The sequence below is a fragment of the Eleutherodactylus coqui genome, chromosome 2, assembly GCF_035609145.1.
Source record: "Eleutherodactylus coqui strain aEleCoq1 chromosome 2, aEleCoq1.hap1, whole genome shotgun sequence".
In the NCBI taxonomy this organism is placed as follows: domain Eukaryota; kingdom Metazoa; phylum Chordata; class Amphibia; order Anura; family Eleutherodactylidae; genus Eleutherodactylus; species Eleutherodactylus coqui.
This window is the reverse complement of record NC_089838.1, coordinates 175,165,437-175,186,752: the sequence shown is the minus strand read 5'-3', so window position 1 is coordinate 175,186,752 and position 21,316 is coordinate 175,165,437. Positions and strand designations below refer to the sequence as shown.

Genomic DNA, 21,316 nt, shown 5'->3' with positions numbered 1-21,316 from the left:
CTGCATGCACAATCGCAAAACGTGCATATTTCCAAACTATTCAGCCTGGAGATGCTGCCATATAGGCTGGTAAAAAAGGAGGCTTTCTGCAACCTCATGGCGGTGGCCATCCCTTAGTACTCGGTCCACAGTCGCCACTATTTTCCTGCTGCGCCGTCCCCGCCCTACACCAGCACGTGTCACGGAATATAAACCGTGCCCTCACCAATGCAGTTACTGGGAAGGTCAACGTGGACAAGTCATGGTGGGCAGGAACACTACATTTCCCTGACAGCACATTGGGTTAACCTGGTAGAGGCTGGGACCGAGTCTGACCTTGGGTCCGCTCACGTGCTACCCACACCGAGGATTGTGGGTCCTACCTCAGTCATGGTTTCTCCAGCGTATTATGCCACCTCCTCCGAACCCCCAATCCTCCTCCTCCACCTCTCAATTACCAACTGTGAGCACGTCGCCTTCAGTCGATAGCTCGAGGTGCTGCAGCACTGCCATGGGGAAGTGTCAGCAGGCCGTGCTGAAACTCCTGAGCTTAGGTGACAAGAGGCACACCGCCCAAGAGCTCTTACAGGGTTTGACGGAGCAGACAGATCTGTGGCTTTCGCCGCTGAACCTCCAACCAGGCATGGTGGTGTGTGACAATGGGCGTAACCTGGCGTTGGCTCTGCAGCTTGGCAGACTAACACATGTGGCATGTCTGCCCCGCGTCTTCAATCTGGTGGTTCAGCGCTTTCTTAAAAACTACCCCAATTTGTCTGAGCTGCTCAGCAAGGTGCGTCGCATGTGCACACATTTCCGAAAGTCCACCACAGATGCCGCCACCCTCAAGACACTGCAACATTGCTCCCAGCTGCTAGTGCTCCGACTGTTGTGCGACTTGCCCACGCGCTGGAATTCAACGTTGCACATGTTGGTCAGGGTTTATGAGCAGCGTAGAGCCATTGTTGAATACCAGCTTCAACATGGCCGTCGGAGTGGTAGTCAGCCTCCGCAGTTCTTCACAGAGGAGTGGGCATTGACGTCTGACATCTGTCAGGTCTTAGAAAACTTTGAGGAGTCTACACAAATGGTGAGCGGCGATGTGGCCATTATCAGCGTAACCATCCTGCTACTTTGACTGCTGAGAAGGTCGCTGCTAAGCATTAAGGCCAACGCTTTGCGGATAGAACAGTAGATGGGGGATGACAATACGTCACTTGATGGCAAGACCACCCTCAAGTCTGTTTCTCAGCGTATATTGGAGGAGGAGGAGGGGGAAGAAACTGCTGCCCACACTGCAGAGGGTACCCATGCTACTTCCTTCTCATCCGTTCATCGTGTATGGGCTTAAGAGAAGGAGGAGACAGAGTCATCCTCCTAGTGAGGACAGCGATGTGTTGCATACTGGGACTTTGGCACGCATGGCTGAATTCACGTTAAGCTGCCTTTCCCGTGACCCTCGCGTTAGACACATTCTGGCCAACACGGATTACTGGGTGTTCACCCTTTTTGACCCACGGTATAAGGAGAGCCTTTCCACTTCCCGAAGAGTAAAGGAGTACGAGACTGATGCAATACCACAAGGCCCTGGTGGAAAAGCTGATACTTAAGTTCCCATCTGACAACGCTAGTGGTAGAGGACATAGTTCAGTGGGCCAACTAGCAGGGGAGACGCGGGGAACAGGCAGCATGTCCAGCGCAGGCAGGGGAACACTCTCCAAGGCCTTTGCCAGTTTTATGGCTCCCCAGCCAGCCTGTCACAACTCACCAGTCTAGGCTGAGTAGGAGGGAACACTGTAAAAAGATGGTGAGGGAGTACATAGCCAACTGTACCAATGTCCTCCGTGATCCCTCTGCTCCATACAACTATTGGGTGTCAAAGCTGGACACGTGGCACGAACCTGTGCTGTACGCCTTGGAGGTGCTGGCCTGCCCTGCTGCTAGTGTCTTACCAGAGAGGGTGTTTAGTGTTGCTGGAGGGATCATTCATAAGCGTACCCGCCTGTCAACTGACAGCGCCGACAGGCTTACACTCATTAAGATGAACAAAGCCTGGATTTCCCCTGACTTCTCTTCTCCACCGGTGGAAAGCAGCGTAACAAAGATTCTTTAAGCTGGAACAGGAGAACCATGCACCCTGTATCACCCCAAAAAAGGGGAGAAGTAGCTTGGTCTATCCTTCTCTAATCTTCCTCCTCCTCCTAAACTAGCATGTCAGCATGCTGAACAGCCAATTCTTCAGAGGGCCAAAAGGTTCTGTAAAAACTAATTTTTTCGAAGGGCTGCCTCCAGGCTCTGTTAGCAAATTAAGCAAGTATGAGCTGTATTTAAAAAAAAAATCTGGATTTCACCTGCACTCTGGGTAAACTAAATTTTCAGGGGTTCGCTTATACTCTTCGTACACCAGTTTTTCAGGGGTTTGCCTATACCCTTGGTACACACATTTTTAAGGGGTTCACCTATACTCCTGGTATACAAATTTTTCAAGGGTTCACCTATACTCTTGGTAAAGCAATTGTTTCAGGGGTTCGCCTATACTCTTGGTACACCAATTTTTCAGGGGTTCGCCTATACTCTTGGTACACAAATGTTCCAGGGGTTCACCTGCATTCTGGGTACAAAAATCTTTGGTTATAGAATGCGTTGCTGAATTGTGCAGATGGTTAGAAGCACTAGCATCTGAGCCCCCTTTATGGCCACGTTTGTGGCTCCTGGCAATTTTGTGACGGAGGTGGCATGGGCATTAGAATTCTGATCAGCACTGTAGAACAAGACAGAACTCATTGTACTCTGTCTATTTTTAGATATAAGCGGACTTAAAATACCCTGAGTGGTAAACAGCCGGTTTGGTTTGGGTCCGATAAACGCACGCATCCCTGAGTGTCAGCACTGGTCGGCATGTATTAGCTCTTGTTTTACCACAGTTGTCCGAGATACTGGATTGAAGTGTTCAAAGGAAGCGTAACTGATTTAATGCGACTTTGACAGGTTCACTGTATACCTGTGGTGGCTACTTTTGCGACACCTCCTGCTTCAAACCAATCTTTGGTTTTAGAATGTGCTGCTGAATTGTGGAGATGGGTAGAAGTACTGGCATCTAAGTCCCCTTTATGGCCACGTTTGTGGCTCCTGGTAATTTTGTGACAGAGGTGGCATGGGCATTAGAATTCTGATCAGCACTGTATAACAAGACAGAACTTATTGTAAACTGTCTATTTTTGAATTTAAGCGGACGTAAAATACCCTGAGTGGTAAACAGACGGTTTGGTTTGGGTCTGATAAACACACGCATCTCTGGGGAAGTACTGGCATCTGAGTCCCCTTTACGGAGGTGGCATGGGATTGGACTTCTGATCATACGTTAATTTATCAATTCTTAACAGCATAGTGGGATATCACCCACAATTTCAAAGGGGGTCGCTGCCAGGCCCTGCCAACCCTCTGCAGTGTGTGTCACCAGTTCCTCCTCATCCAATATGCACTAATAGACATGAGGGTGGTGTGGCTATCAAGCGACCGTCTGGCATGAGGACAGCTGAACGCTGTCCTGGGAAAAATTTGAGTACACGGTGGACGCAGTGGGGGAGAAGAGGCAGTGGTGTCACCCGCAGGCGGTGATTGGCCTTCGTTGCACCTAGTGTGGTGCTTAGCTAAGATGTGCCAGCACATGTGCCTTGCTGATTATGGTCTGTCCCAACTAAATTGTTAAGGGGGTGACCACCAGGGTCTTGCCCCCAATTTGGCTTAATAGTGTGACCTGGGAGCCTCAGATGCATCCACGCACGCTGCCCCTGCTGTTCCCTATCCATTAAAACATACCCCAAGAGTTTCTTTTTTGTTGAATGAGTTATATTTTTAATAGCATTATTTAATATATTGAAACATTTTTACGTTTTTTGTTGCATGAAATGAGAAAAAATTGCAATTCTGCCACAGTTTGGGGGTTTAGATTTTATGGTGTTCTCTGTGTGGTAAATATCGCATGTTAATTAGGTCAATAAGGCTGCATTTACATGTGCATCATGTATCTCCACCCATTTTCCCCTCTGCTATTGTGTTTTAATAATCGAAAAAACTGAAATGAATGCTTTTATGATGGATCACATTGATTTCAATTGGATTTTTAGCCTTTCCATTTTTTTCTGTACCGCTTGCTTCCGTTTCCTTTTTTTACCATAAAAATAGTGCTACATGTAAAGCGAATGGAACAAAAACAGATGGAAAGCCTAAAAACTCATTGAAATCAATAGGCTCCATCACAGAAATGTTTTGTTTCATTTTTATATTCAGAACACAGAATAGGAAAATGGGTGAAGATTAGAGATGAGTGAGCATACTCGATAAGGACAATTACTCGAGCGAGCATTGTCCTTAGCGAGTACCTGCCCGCTCGGAAGAAAAGATTTGGGTGCCGGTGGGAGGCGGGGAGAGCAGGGGGAACGGAGGGGAGATCTCTCTCTCTCTCTCTCTCTTTCTCTCTCTCTCTCTGGACAATACTTGCTCAAGTAATTGTCCTTAGCGAGTATGCTCGCTCATCTCTAGTGAAGATACATAGCTCCCATATGAATGCAGCTTAAGATTTAAAGGGGTTGTCCCGCGCCGAAACGGGTTTTTTTTTTTTTAAACCCCCCCCCCCGTTCGGCGCGAGACAACCCCGATGCAGGGGTTAAAAAAACAACCCCCACAGCGCTTACCTGAATCCCGGCGGTCCGGCGTCTTCATACTCACCTGCTGAAGATGGCCGCCGGGATCCTCTGTCTTCATGGACCGCAGGGCTTCTGTGCGGTCCATTGCCGATTCCAGCCTCCTGATTGGCTGGAATCGGCACGTGACGGGGCGGAGCTACACGGAGCTACACGGAGCCCCATTCAGAAAAGAAGAAGACCCGGACTGCGCAAGCGCGGCTAATTTGGCCATCGGAGGGCGAAAATTAGTCGGCACCATGGAGACGAGGACGCCAGCAACGGAGCAGGTAAGTATAAAACTTTTTATAACTTCTGTATGGCTCATAATTAATGCACAATGTACATTAGAAAGTGCATTATTATGGCCATGCAGAAGTGTATAGACCCACTTGCTGCCTCGGGACAACCCCTTTAAGTGATGCCAAATTTATACATTTTATTATATTTTACTACTTCTAGGAAATAAAATATACCTTCAAAAGATAATTTGTGTCACCATATCCGGAGAACAATAATGTTTAGTTTTCTGCTAATGGTGCCCTGTGAGGGCTTGTGTATATTGGTTTCATTTTGGGCTGCATGAAACTTTTTGATTCCTTATTATCCCATCTGTTTTTGGAGGCAAAGTAACCAAAAAACAGCAGTTCTGTCAGTGTGTATTTCTTAATGTCACTCACTAAGTAGAATAAATAATGATGTTTTCGTAGTTTGCACTGTTACGGACACAGTGATATCCATTGCTTTTTTTTGTTTGTATTTTTGTTAAAAAAAAAGAATGGGAAAAGTACTTCTTTCCAATATTTAATAAATATTTCATACGTTTTTATTTTAAAACATTTTTATTAAAAATCCTGAGCCCGCTCTGCACACCCTGTGTAATCCGCTGTATATTTACAGCGAAGGCCAAGAAGGTGTTAAAATCAGTCATATTTATAAAAACATAATACATATTACACAAATGTCTTTAAACAATACATATTCCACCTACCAAATATAAGGATTCAGTTCCTGCTGCTTGTAAGAATCAAAATCATCTCTCAAAATAATACTTTCGCTATGAATCTCAGCTGAAAAAGAAATATTACATAAAAGTGTATAGTTAATGTATTTGCTGTGTTATGTATGAAATAACATCTATTTTTAAAGGGATTGTCCAAAATTATGTAAAAAAAACAGGTTCCCCATGGGACTCTCGTGGGTATCCGCATCTTCCACACCAAGAGTTCAGAGAAATGTAGAGACCACAACAACCAATACTAGAGCTCAGTGATCGATCGTTGAGCTCTGTCATTGGCTGCAGCAGCCTGTGAAATCCTATACACATGCTGCTGCTGCCTGTAAACAGTACGTCACAGGAAAAACCTAGAACTGTTGGCGCAGGTGATGCAGGGACCCCCAATATGTATTAGCTTGTTTATTATTTTTGCCATGAAGAGCTGTTTTTTTTTTTTTTTTAAGTCTCTTTAAATGACTCACTGGATACATTTTTTTATTATAAACAAAGTGGAAATACTATGGTCATTTAACATGCTAGGGCTAGTAATACTTTAAGGGTGCTTTAGAACAAATATACTTAAAAGCCTGCATGATTTACATGCAGATTTTGTTGCGGATTTGCAGCAGATTTTGTACTGTGCAAATCAATAGCAATTCCGTGTCAAAATCCACATGAAAGGCATGTGGATTTTGATGCAAATTTGTCATGGTGGATTTTTCCGCCATGTTTAAAAGAAGCAAACTTCAAATTAAACATCCCTTGTGAAAACAATACTTTATTAAGAGACTATCCCAAATAAAAATATATAAATAGATAAATGTCAGTGTATAGCAAAAATAATCTCAACAGACCACCAGCGTCATTCAAGAGAGAAAACCATAACAAGAAATAAACAACAATATAGTAAACCAGTCCACAAGGGTGGTACTTATGAATCCAGATCAAACTTCAAATGGGTAGGTATTTAGTATGAGTTAACCAGATAATCATCCAATAGACCTCAGCACTCATATTTTTCAGGACAGAGAACAAATTCTTGCAAATACAAAGGGACAGCACTTCCAAGTATATAAAAATGACCCCGCCATTCCCTATACCCGCTTTGCTATTATTGTAAGAAAAGAATGCGTTAAATGCAGCCTAACATACTGCAATAATGAAGATAATTAATAGAGATGAGCGAACCTACTCGGCCACGCCCCTTTTTCACCCCGCGATTTTCGCATACTTCCGTACTCGGGCGAAAAGATTCGGGGGGCGCCGTGGGTGAGTGGGGGGTTGCAGCGGGGAGTGGGGGGGGAGAGGGAGAGAGAGAGTGCTCCCCCCTGTTCCCCGCTGCTACCCCCGCTCCGCCACGCTTCCCCCCACCCCCCGGTGCCCCCCGAATCTTTTTACCCGAGTACGGAAGTACTCGAAAATCGCGGTGCTCGATCGAGTAATTACTCGAAACGAGTAGGTTCGCTCATCTCTAATAATTAACTTACTGACATATGGTATGTTAGTTTTATATCAGCAAAGACACTGCATTTGTGAACTGTTGGAATGCAGAAGTAACATTTTTAGACAGTATACCATGAGACAAAAAGACACGAGAATGCAGTGCCTGTGCTGGTAGAAAAAAAAAAAACTATTAAATTTAAGTTGATAGGAGAGTTGCTAGACAGGCAACAGTCATAAAATAATAGATAACCTAAATCAGGAGAATATAAAATATATTTAGACCTTGATCTACAGTAGCATTTCTACACAGAAACCTTTGAAAAGGATTCTTGCTGCACCTATTTTATGGCTATGCTCAGAATTTTCCTAAGAAATGTTTTGACTATACTAAAGGCCCATTTACACGGAGCAATGATCGCTAAAAAAATGACAGTTTGAGTGACAGCTTTGAGTGATCATTTTGCATAAACTACTCAGCTACTTAATAGCTTATTAGCGTGCAAATGAAGCCTTTAGCTGAATGCAGTTATATCCAGAGGTCTCTTATCTGCATTCAGCTCCTTTGTTCTCCATTGGGTTAAATAGCTGAAACAATGCTATCAGCACTACCTGTGGAGAACTTAGCATGCGGTCCTCATAAGACTGCACAATGATTTTTAGGCTGGCTTGAATTTAACGATCAGCTAGCTGTGCATGAAAAGTTCACGATAGCCGCGCATTTAGACGCAACGATTATCGCTCAAAAGATCGCTTTAGAACGATTTTTGAGCAATCATTGCTCCATGTAAATGGGCCTTAAGACATGATAACAGAGCTGCTAATTACACTGCGGTCCCACAACTTGAGCTGCTCAGAATAATAAACAATGGATACAAAACACAACAGTGGCCAGTACAGAATACGCTTGAGGAAGGGGGGGCCTGTCTCATCAAAACATTCCAGGACAGATAGTTCCTGTAAAGGGGCTCTTAGAACGATCATAAAAAAAAACCTTCTAGAGATACTCCACCTTTTTTCTTGCACTTATCTCAGTGCATGGAATATGACAAAATTTTGAGCAGTTGTATTCATTTATGGATAAAACCCTGTTAAAATGGGTGGAATAGAATTAACTCTTATCACCCATCCTTAGTATAGGTGTTAAGTCTGATTGATGGGGGTCTCACCGCTGAAAGCCCCACTGATCCCAAGAAAAGGGGTCCTTCACACATTCTTTCACTGTAAGCTTACTGCATTTGGCTATTTCCGTCAGCCCCTTTAAAATGAACAGAACAGTGGCTGTGCATGCATGACCATCACTCTATTGAATTTGATGTCACTGCAGGTGGGAGAACTGATCCCGCAGTGTTAAGAGGAGGGGGACACGGGAGAGAGGGGCCAAGGAGAAGTTTGAGAAACAGGCCTGGGAACAAGATTGGAAAGACCCCAAACTGATGCGAGAAATTGAGCAGGCTACAGTAGAAGATCTTGGCTCATCAAGATGTCCCAAGAAATGACAGAAAAAGAAGGGAAAGAAAAAATAGTATCCAAACTTAACGGACCTGAAGCAGAATGCCAACACGTCCCGCTCCTGCCTGGAGAAGGAAGTGTTTAATATGGGATCAGTAAAAAGAGTGATATGTGCAATAAACCAACCAAATGGTTGACATGAAAAGTTTGCAAATCACTCTATGACCCTTGTTCATGGGTTCAGTAGGGGGTCTCAGAAGTGAGACCCTCACACATCGGATTTTTATTATCTATCCTATGGATAGGTGATAAAAGGTGATTCTGGTACAACTCCTTACAAGACCGGGTATTGCAATTTTTGCTAAAGTTGGTGAACTTTGGAATTAGTCTTTGACAAATGCTGTGGATTTGAATACAATTTAGGTGACAATTTATATATATTAACAGTGCAGAATAATTACAGTTTCCTTATAATGGGCATGATTATGTCCATTTCATCATAGTATGTCATAATACAATTTCTTTTCATATATATTCAACTCCAGAGCATCCATTAGTGTCTTTTTGGATTTTCATTTGCTCTTATTTTATGAAATACTAAGAAGTGCAGGAATAAAGGAGAACACTTTGAAGAGACAAACACACTGCATTGCGTTTCCTTTACCAGAGCTCTGTTCCATACAACGATAAAAATGCAAGAATAAAAAGGCATTAAAAACATTAAGAGGAAATTACAAAGTGACCCTTGATCTCCAATAAAAAGAAAAATCTATGGAGTTTTTGTTTTTCTTTAATAAAATGATAGAATAAAGAGGTAAAATAAAATAGGTCAGTCTGCATTTGGTCTGTTGTCCGTTTTGTTAAAAGTAAAAAAAAAAATCAATTTCCTCCTATTATTCTTTTGTTAAATGTGAATTCACAATAGTGCTCTGACGGAGGAGAAAATGCTATTATGTAGAAAGCTGAAGAACTGCTGAGATCTAAGACCAAAGTACAGTATAAATGCCTGTTTACAAGGTCATTAATGAGCAGTATGCAAAGGAAACACTTTTCAAATGTTTAAAATAAAGCAAATGCATAGCTGAAGACAGTAATGATGTAAATTAGATCATTTATCATTATCATTCTAAAGTCACATTAACATTTGCGCTTGGCTTCAATTTGGGGATTCAGTTTTCCTGCTCTATTATGGGAGTAGAAAAATGGAATCCCTGCCTTTAAGGATACATCTGATGAGAGAATTTAGTCCATCCAATAACTGTTAAGCCCTTCAGCATTTTCTCAGATGTCGTTAGCACAGCATGCTGCACTATTTTGTCCTGGGTTTTATGCTGGATTTGTGCTGGAGGCTCCAAACACTGCCTTCAGGTCAGATGTGAATGTGGCCTAATTTAACTAATACTCACCCAAATTTGGACGTAAAGGTGCTTCTGTTGGAGCTAAAAGAAAAAAAAAAAACATGTTCAGACTTAAAGTACATATAATTCTATAGGCCTGTACACAGTCTTCTAAGAAATTTGTCACCAGCATTCTTTAGGTCCTGTGTAAGAAAAGTAAAGGGGTCACAACTTAATTATTTAATGCTAAGTGCAAAAGTAAGTGACGCCTATGTAATGTACCTAATCTAATTTGCTAACTTCCCGGTGTCGTACAAACTTGAAATTTGTCACAACCATTCTTTAGGTCTTACTTAGGAAAAGTAAATGGGTTGAAACTTGATTATTCAATTCAAAGTGCAAAAGTAAGTGACCCCCTATGTTATGTAACTTCCCAATATCGTACAAACATGAATTTTGACACGACCATTCTTTAGGTCTGAAATAGCAAACGCAAAGGGGCTGCAACTTGATTATTCAATTATAAGTGCAAAAATAAGTGACCCCCCTATGTAATGTACATAATCTAATTCTCTAGTTTCCCGGTGTCGTACAAACTTGAAATTTGGCGCAACCATTGTTTAGGTCCTAAATCGGTAAAGTTCTTCTCTCAGAAACCATAAAGCCTAGGGAAATGATTTGAATACAGAGGAGAATCTACCTCACCTCTATGTACATATACTGAGGAGAATCTAACTGACCTCTATGTGCATATACTGAAAGGCTGTAAAGTACATAAGAAAGTGGCCATAGATTGCAGAGATGGAGTATGCCTTTAGGGCTAAGAAGTGGCTACAACCTCCAGTCTGTGGATAAATTTGAATAAAAAGGGGCGCAACTGTTAAGGGTACAAGGTGAGGAGAGTGGAAGGGGGGGGCACATTCTGCGGAGAGACATCGGTACATGCAATCTGAGGAGAATCTAATGCTCCTCTATGTTTATACGTATTTTATTCTTTGGTTCCTCTGAAGTAACCACTACTTCATAAAATTTTCTGCACGAACAACACGTAAACACCTGTACCAAATTAACTTGGGCGAAGCCGGGTATATCAGCTAGTGGGTTTATATTTTCCTCCTGACTCATGCCAAAAGTAGTTTCATGCCCATATGCACTTTATATACTGTACGCTATGTGAAATATTTGTATTATATACGCAGTCTTTTCTTCCATTATGGGTTAGTATTTTTGCTGAATTATGCTAAAGGTGCTGATGTGCATATATGCCTGTTATATGAACCAGGGGCGTAACTATAGAGGATACAGGGGATGCAGTTGCACCCCGGCCCAGGAGTCTTGAGGGGCCCATAAGGCCTTTCTTTTCCATATAGGGAACCCAGTACTATGAGTAAAGCATTATAGTTGGGGGCCCTGTTACAGGTTTTGCATCGGGGCCCGGGAGCTTCAAGTTACGCCTCTGGTATGAACTATTTGTACTACGCATTAATTCATTATTTAAAATATTATTTACTGATAACTAGCTGTAATTGGTGCTGTGTATGTACTTTGGACTCCTTTTTATACACGTGTTTGCACTGAAATCCTATCAATAAATTTCGATATACAGTATCTTCATATATATATAGCAACAGTGCAAGGGGAAAATACACCAGGCTGTGACCAAACGCTGAGCGTCTTGTCTTTATTCACACTTGCTGAACAGAACATAAAGTACTGGCAGTGTCCAGATAACAGAAGATTCAAGGAAAGTCCTTTTAAATCAGCAGTCCAGCAATAGTAACACAAAAGTCTTTTGGCTTCAATAAGACATAGCGACAGCAAACCTTCCCTGTGGTGTGGTGTCTCCAGCTCTGAGGGCTCCCACACACTTGCGATCGCGTTTTTTGTTAACGTGATTGTCAATGGGACTTTCTATTGTTAAAAACACGCAATGCAATGCACGCAACTGCGTTTTTGGTGCATTGCGTTTTTAATATTAGAAAGTCCCATTGAAAATTGCGTTAACAAAAACGCAATCGCAAGTGTGTGGGAGCCCTCAGAGCTCTCTCTCTCAGCCTCTGCTTCCCACTCATGACCTACTCCTCTCAACATGTCAGCTGCACCAATTTATACCCACCACCTGTCCTGCTCAGGTGGAACTCCGTACCGGAATGAGGAACGAACCGGATCTACATGACGGATGATAGTAACCTCCGCGACATATACCTTCCTTCCCCCAACTTAACCTCTCACCCTATTATTGTATATATGTATGTATGTCTTTATGCATTACTACACCATTCATCCAATTGCCATGAGACTTTGGGAAGTTGCTGAGTACACTCCTGGGAAGATTATAGGCATAGTACAACTATCCTACGATAAATAGCGCAAGTGCGAGCGTCGTCGACAGTTATGCCCCCCAGACGTAGCTTGTTCGATTTCCATCTCAAGCACGAAAGAAAAAGGCATTACGAGCAACGGGATGCGTGTTCAACTACAAAATGATGCATCCGCCGAACGTTTCGCAAGACAATTACTGGATATTGAGAATGCTGAGGTAAAATGAAAGCTGCGCTGTGATTGGTTGTTATTTCTTATACGGCTGAGATAACATGAAAGCTGCGCTGTGATTGGTTGCTACTTATACTAATGAGGTTACATGAAAGCTGTGCTTTGATTGATTGCTATTTCTTATACACCTAAGTTAACATGAAAGAAGTGCTGTGATTGGTTGTTACTTTCTAAACTGCTGAGGTAGCATGAAAGCTGCACTGTGATTGGTTGTAATATCTTATACTACTGAGGTTACATAAAAGCTGCACTGTGATTGGTTATATATTATACTGCTGAGGGAACATAAAAGCTGTGCCGTGATTTTTTGCTATTTCTTATACTGCTGAGTTAATATGAAAGCTGCGCTGTGATTGGTTGCCATTTCTTATACCGCTGAGGTAACATAAAAGCTGTGCTGTGATTGGTTGCTATTTCCTATACTGCTGAGGTAAAATGAAAGCTGTGCTGTGATTGGTTGCTATTTCTTATACTGCTGAGGTAGCATGAAAACTGAGCCGTGATTTTTTGCTCTCTTATACTGCTGAGGTAACATGAAAGCTGCGCTGTGATTGGTTACGATTTCTTATACCGCTGAGGTAAAATAAAAGCTGCACTGTGATTGGTTGCTATTTCTTATACTGCTGAGGTAACATGATAGCTGTGCTGTGATTGGTTGCTACTTCTTTTACTGCTGAGGTAAAATGAAAGCTGCACTGTGATTGGTTGCTATTTTTTATACTGCTGAGGTATAATGAAAGCTGTGCTTGATTCACTGCTATTTCCTATAGTGCTGAGGTAACAGGAAAGCTTTGCTGTGATTGGTTGCTATTCCTTATGATGCTGAGGTAACATGAAAGTTGTGCTGTGATTGGTTGCTACTTCTTATACTACTGAGGTATAATGAAAGCTGTGCTGTGATTGGTTGCTATTTCTTATACTGCTGAGGTAACATGAAAGTTGTGCTGTGATTGGTTGCTACTTCTTATACTGCTGAGGTAACATGAAAACTGCGCCGTGATTTTTTGCTCTCTTATACTGCTGAGGTAACATGAAAGCTGCGCTGCGCTTGGTTACTATTTTTATACCGCTGAGGTAAAATAAAAGCTGCACTGCGCTTGGTTACTATTTCTTATACCGCTGAGGTAATATTAAAAAGCTGCGCTGTGATTGGTTGCTACTTCTTATACTGCTGAGGTAAAATGAAAGCTGCACTGTGATTGGTTGCTATTTCTTATACTGCTGAGGTAACATGAAAGTTGTGCTGTGATTGGTTGCTACTTCTTATACTACTGAGGTATAATGAAAGCTGTGCTGTGATTGGTTGCTATTTCTTATACTGCTGAGGTAACATGAAAGCTGTACCCTGATTGGTTGCTATATATTATACCGCTGAGGTAAAATGAATGATGCACTGTGATTGGTTGTCATTTCTTATATTGCTGAGGTAACATGAAAGCTGCGCTGTGATTGGTTGTTATATATTATACTGCTGAGGTAAAATTAAAGCTGCGCTGTGATTGTTGTTACATATCATACCACTGAGGTAACATGAATGCTGTGCTGTGATTGGTTGTTATATATTATATTGCTGAGGTAACATGTAAGCTGCGCTGCGATTGGTTGTTATATATTATACTGCTGAGGTAACATGAAAGCTACGCTGTGATTGGTTGTTATCGGTATATATAAAAACGAATGTATGTGTGTCTGTCTGTCTTCGCAGCAGCGCGCGACGGGTAAATATATATATATATATATATATATATATATATATATATATATATATATATATATATATATATATAGTGTGGTCCTTATGATTCTCTTGTAGGTATATAGATTAAATGAAATGTTTTTTCCAAAACGAGTCAAGTCCATTTTTAAAGAGTTCTTGCTTTATAATACAGTATGAATCCAATGACTTCTGTTGCATGTGTAGAAGGTGATATTTAAGCCGAGTGAGTTATTTCCCATTGTATAACAATTTTACTTAATGCTGTCAGAGGAAAAGAAGTTACGGCCGCAGACTATAGCATGTACATTTTCTCTAAAAGAATACCTTATGACGTGTTTCATTTTTGGAAAAAAACTTCAGAAATATAAAGGCACCACCTAGTTACTAGCTAATTTGATATGCAATTGTTTCAAAGGTGTTCATTGACGTTTTATGAAAATAAATTGAAGCAAAATTTAAAAGTAGCGAACATTAACCCCCGAGGGGAAGTGTTGGTAGTTCAAAAGAAGAAATGAAGAGGAGCAGATATAAATATATGTTATATGGAGCTCTAGAAACAGAGCTCTACAAATATGTTCCAGTAATAATATTGTGCAAATTATTCAAAGTGTCATTAACATAAAACAACTCAACAGAATCTCAACAGAATTAGAAAACTACCAACAACATCCAATCAACTAGTGTAGATATGGAGAGAATGTGTATAACATTTGTGGAGACATAAAAGGCAGTCCAAGGAAGCCCTAAGGTATCAAATGTGTCTCTGGTGTCCATTAATGTGTCATGTATCTTTTCAAAAAGCATAATATGTGATACTCTTATTTTTACCTCCTTAACCCCTTGAGTGGCGGGTTTCCTACTCCCCTGTCGTGCCCATCAGGGCAGGTTTTTTAAATGGGCCAATCATTTAATTTCAACTAATTTTGCAGTCGCGTTCCAAGAGCCATAACTTTTTCATTTTTCTATTGACACGGCCATGTGAGGGCTTGTTTTTTGCTGGAGAAGTTGTACTTTTTGATGGCATCATTTTTGGGTATATAGAATGTATTGCATAACTTTTGTGAAAAACTTTGTAGGGAGATTAGGGAAAAAAAGTAATACAAGTTAAATCACCCTCCTTTTGCCATATCTATAATAAAAAAATCTAAATCATAAAAGAAAAATACATATTTGGTATCGCCGCGTCCGTGAATGTCAGATCTATCAAAATAGTGCATTATTTACCCCCCACAGTGAACGTAATCCGAAAAAAAATAAAGAACGCCAGAAATGCACTTTGTCACCCTGTCTCCCAGAAAAAATGCAATAAAAAGCGATCAAAAAGTTTATGTATTCCAAAAGGGTACCAACGTTAACTACAGGACATCCCGAAAAAAATGAGCCCTTGCTCAAGTACGTTGATGGAAAAATAAAGTTATTGCGCGCAGAAGATGCAGCAGAAAATAATTTTAAAAAATTAAATGTCTTTTTAAAAAAAATTCAAGTGCTATAGTAAAAAAAATTATACACATTTGGTATCGTAGTAATCATACCGACCCATAGAATAAAGTTATCAGGTCATTTTTGTTGCAGTTTGTGTGCCGTAGAAACAAAACGCACTGAAAGATGGTGGAATGTCATTTTTCTTTCATTTTACTTCACTTAGATTTTTGTAAAAGTTTTTCAGTATATTATATGGTCCTTTAAATTGCACCAATGAAATATATAACTCATTCCACAAAAAACAAGCCCTCATACAGCGACGTCGATGGATAAATAAAGGAGTTATGATTTTTTTAAACAGGAGGAGGAAAAAAAGAAATGGGGAAAGAAGAAAAAAAGGGACCGTGTCATTAAGGGGTTAAATAATGTACTAACTTCCTTCTCTGGGTCATTATGATGCAGGGATACCACATGTGTAATTTTATTTTGAATTTTTCACAAAGTAAAGGGAGACAAGTGTTTTTAATTTTATTTATTTAATTTTTTAAATAGTTTTTTCCTTTTTTTTTTTTTTTTTAAATTTTTTAAATTTTTGTCCCTTTAGGGGACTTCCACAGAGACCCATCAGGACTCCCTGATCACATTCTGGGGGGGTCCCATGGTGACAGCCCTTTACATGCTGCAGTCACATAGGGTTAACACAGCAGAGATCAGAGGTTCTCTCTGATCCCTGCTGTAAGAGCTGGTACCTAGCTGTCCTCTGACAGCTAAGTACCAGCTCTCCCTGCTACAGAGACCATCCGCTTGCTTCTGACAAGCAGATGGTCTCTATGGCAACCTGTAAACAAAGCAGAACATTACGGTAGAAGCAGGAGATTGCTGGCATATCGGCAATATCTTCCTGCTTCTCAGTGTCTTGCTTTGTTCTCTGTGGGACTGTGCAGGCAGAGCACAATGCCACAGCTTGTGGCAGTGTGCTCTGCAGCTTCCATAGTGATATATAGCCCGGAAATCTTCTGGGCTATATCGCTATAGGCAGTGGAGGTCGTCCCGGAAAATTTCCGGGCGTGCCACTCAAGGGGTTAATAGATAAATAAGCAGACTTTTAATTGGAAGCAATGTGAATTTTTGCAGCCAAATCTATAAATTGAATGAGTTTATTAATCTTAAAGTTGGTACCAGAAAATCTGCCACGCACAAAAAATCTGAGTGAATTGGATGGAACTGCCTACCAAACATTATGTTAAGCATGTTTAATATTTGCTTACAAAATATATGACAAGTCCACCAGATATGTAAAGGATCACCTAGTGGATCACAGCCATGGTAGCAAAGATTCGATGTCCCAGAAAACATAAAATGCAATTTAGTATGGATATAATAACTACAGTGAGTAACCTTAAGGCCTCCTGTCTACAGGCGAATTTTCACTGCTTTTCCCGCAGCGATAATCCGCTTGCGGGATTTAAATTGCAGCATGCTGTGATTTGCCACGATTCTCCGCAGTGAGCCGATCTGTCAGATAGGATCAGCGTAGAGAGCTGTCAGCTCCCTCCTGCTCCCCAGCGGCGGCCCCGCGGCGGAGATCTGCCGCGGGATATCGCTACGCCCGTGGACAGGAGGCCTAACAGCAGTCTCCACAATATATAATTGTTATAATAATTTGTACAGTATACTTTTCATTTCTAGGTCACCTGCTATATTTTGTTGATTTAAACCCTATTCAGTCATTCAACTAGTCAATTTTGCTTAGCAACGCTTCTCATCAGCATAGCTGAATAGGGTTAGGGGTAGCAGTTCAAGAGTATTTTTCTACTAAAAATTAAAGTCCTATTCTGGACCTGGCTATTCACTGATTACTAGTATTAAATTAATAAATCATTTTTGTAACTAAAATTGCAAGAGTGCTGTATGTTAAGCACAACTTATATATTATCTATTAACGCCTTAAGGATGCAGCCCTTTCTTTCATTTTCTAATTTTGGATAAATAAAAGAATTATGATTTTTTTTTATCAACATAGTTCTGAGGGCTTGCTTTTTGCAGAAAGAGTTGTATTTTTCAATGGTAGTACTTAAAGTACCATAAAATGTACTGAAAAACTTTTAAAAATTTGTAAGCAAAGTGAAATAGAAAAAATGAAATATTTTGGGGAGCGGGCTTGTTTTTATGGCATAAATAAGTTAATTCTATAGGTCAGTATGATTATGACAAGACCACATTTATGTAGTTTTACTTTTTTTGTTGAACTACTTTTTAAAAAAAGGTCTTTGGAAAATTTAATTATTTTCTGCCATCTTCTGGCAGCCATAACCTTTTTATTTTTACGTCGACATACTTGTGTGGGGACTCATTTTTTGTGGGATCCCCCATAGTTTCTATTTGGTACCATTTTAGAGTACATACAACTTTTTAATTGCTTTTTATTAAATTTTTTTCTTGGAGATGGGGTGACCAAAAAAGTGCAATTCTGGCATTGTGTATTTTTTTCCCAGACTACATTTACCGCCCACAATAAATAATGCGTTACTTTGATAGATTAGACTTTTACCGACACGGCGATGGCAAATATGTAAATAGTTGTTTTTTTTGTGGATACAGGAAAGAAATTGTTTTTAGTCTCCATAGGTGACTTAAACTTGCAATCGTTTGATATAGTATTACATTATAAAACGATCTGAGAAGCAGTCTATTAAGCCATGACACAGGTATGGCTTGATAGGCAATCAGTTTCAGAAAGCTCCTGGCTGCCATGGCAACCAAACAGCACTTCGTGACCTCATCATGGGAGAGGGCCCGTTAGAATCCCGTAAAACCAATCAGGAAATTTAAATGCTGTTGTCAGAACTGACAGTGACATTTACATGGTTAACGGCCTCGATCAGCATTCACGCTGATCGTGGCTATTGCCAGTGGTTGTCACCTGTGAGAAACAGTCAGCACCTACATTGTATAGTGCCGGATCAGCTTCCAATCTCCCTCCATACAAACCTCAAATGCACAGGACGTAAACATATGTTCTATGTCGTTAAGGAGTTAACTATTCAATAAATTACAAAAATATGCATCATCTGTAAAACTTTTAATTAGAATAATTACTTGCCCATCTACACTTGTAAATATTTATAAGGGTAGGGTCTCACATAGCTGCCCTACATGGCCATTGCATATTCAAGCTAAGGCTGCATTGCAGCCAAAAGCCCCAAATCAGTACAGCTTGCAATTAAATGAAGACTATTAAAGGTTCTCCAACAAAAAGAACTTATCACATCTTCACAGGATTGGTGATAAATATCTAATGGGTAGGGTATTACCGGAGGGGCACCATCTGGGACGCGCTGCGGAGCGGGGAGCTGCAGGGGAGAGCGGGGAGGAACGGAGGGGAGATCTTTCTCTCCCGCCCGCTCTGCCCCGCTCCCCGCTGCGACTCACCTGTCAGCAGCGGAGCACCCCGAATCTTTCAGGACGAGCGGGGAGATACTCGGATAAAGCACATTACTCGGACGAGTAGTGCTTATCCGAGTACGTTCGCTCATCTCTAGATGTTACCATAACGGCTGCAGAAGTTGTGGTCGTACTTAGGCACTAGAACCTTAACGGACCCATATCTCTCCAACACGTATAAGAAAATTAGTACTATGACTGAAGCATTATAATTGAGAGCCTTGTTGGAGATTTTGCAGCTCTATGTTGTACAGATGATAAGCAGTTACGGAAAAACCATCTGCATTTATGGGAAAAATATCTATCACAACTAATGTGATATACATGGAATGCGGAAATAATGCAATAATGTTGATATCGAATAAGCAGCTACATGTGTTTGAAATATGTAAGTAACTTTTGGGTCTTGTATACCAAAAGCATGTACTCTAGCCTAAATGGAATAGGATTAAATTTGATATAGTTAATGAGCAATTTTTTTTATTTTAAAAATCCTGTTAGGGTGCATTCACTTGTGCGTATGCGTACATAGGTGCGCACAAAACCGCGCACCCACATACGTGCACAAACACACGTGAATGCCTTCAATGGGGCCACGGCTGCTGCCGGCAACCTCTGCAGTGGTTTTCGGGGAAGGGCTTGAAATATAAGCCCGTCCCTGAAAATCATTCCTGATTTGTGTTAGAAAAATAAAAATATTTATATTCATTCACCTCTCTGCCGCTGCTTCCCTGTGGGGAGTAAAGAATCCCCTGCCACAGCTGTCATAGCTGTAGCAAAGGATTTCTTCATCTCCGCCGGGAGTCCCCTTGTCACTGAACACTGACAGCACTGTTACAGTGTTCAGTGACAAGGGGACTCCCCGAGAGGCTGAAGAATTCCCCCGCCACAGCTGTAACAGCTGTGGCAGAGGATCACGATGCTCTCCCATTGCTTTCAATTGCACCAGCGCTTCTGCAGTCCCATTGAAAGCAATGGACTGCCGGCAAGCCCTGCAGGAATTTCGGGGAAGGGCTTTAAATATAAGGCCTTCCCTGAAAATCATCCCTAGAAGGTGTTAAAAATAAAAAAATATATATACTCACCTCTCCTCAGCTGCTGGGGCTCAAGCACGTCCAACCTGTCTTCTCCCTGCACTGCTCTGAATCTGTTTCAGCAGGTAGGGATTTAAAATTTCCGACTGCTGAAAGGGCTGTATCTGATTGGCTGAGCGCTCAGCCAATCAAAGGCAACACTCAGCTATCCATTAAATGACAGCTGAGTGCTGCCTGTGATTGGTTTGTCAGGCATGGAGGGCTGCACGGAAGCCTGTAGGAGTGCCACAGCCCAGCTGGAGGGACCCGAACGACACGTGCTAGGTGAGTATAAGACACCCACCGAAAATAAGACCCTGTGCCTCTTTAGGGGCAAAAATTATTATAAGACAGTGTCTTATTTCCAGCAAAACACAGTGTGTGTGTGTATATATCTCCGGCTTTGCAGGAATTAATTTGGTACACATGCTTAATTGTTGTTCGCATGGAAAAATTTTCAAGAAGTTGTTACTTCAGAGGAACCGAGGAATAAAATATGTATATACGTCGAAGAGCGCTAGATTCTCCTCAGGCTGCATGTACCGATGTCCTTCTGCAGAATGTGCCACCCTGTCATTCTCCTCACTTTTTTCCCTTAATGATAACACCCATTTTATTCACATTTAACCCCAGACTGGAGGTTGCAGTCCTTTGTTAGCCTTATAGGCATGCTCCATCTCTGCAGTCCATGGCTGCTTCCTTATGTACTTTACAACCTTTCAGTATATGCACACAGAGGTCAGTTAGATTGTTCTCAGTATATACACATAGAAGTGATGTAGATTCTCCTCAGTATATGCACACAGAGGTCAATTAGATTGTTGTGCCAAATTTCACGCTTGTACAACACTGGAAAGCTACATTACATAGCAGTGCACTTACTTTTGCAATTACCATTGAATAAATCGAGTTGTGATCCCTTTACTTCTCCTTTACAGGACCTAAAGAATGCTCATGCCAAACTTCATACTTGTACAACACCGGGAAGGTATATTACGTAGGGGTGCCAATGCTTTTGCACTTGGCATTGACTAATCAAGTTGTGACCCCCTTTACTTTTCCTATTTAGGACCTAAAGAATGCTCCTGCCAAATTTCATGTTTGCACAGCACCGGGAAGTTAAGAGAATTGGTGGCGAGGGAGTATACACACACAATTTGTACATGGGCTACAAAACCTCACGTGTCGCGGGCATATCGCCGGACCTGTGAGGCTTTTGTGTC

At 41.3% G+C, this 21,316-nt stretch overlaps 1 protein-coding gene across 1 annotated transcript in view; it reads right to left on the bottom strand.

The window, feature by feature from the left end:
- The window catches only part of RELN (reelin), a 655,909-nt gene that overhangs the window by 450,371 nt on the left and 184,222 nt on the right, over nucleotides 1-21,316 (bottom strand). Inside the window, exons 5-6 of the mRNA XM_066591974.1 lie at nucleotides 9,954-9,986; nucleotides 5,650-5,728 (exon numbers count right to left, since the gene is read on the bottom strand). Coding sequence (XP_066448071.1) covers nucleotides 5,650-5,728; nucleotides 9,954-9,986 — 112 coding nt within the window. The remainder of the gene's footprint in view (nucleotides 1-5,649; nucleotides 5,729-9,953; nucleotides 9,987-21,316) is intronic.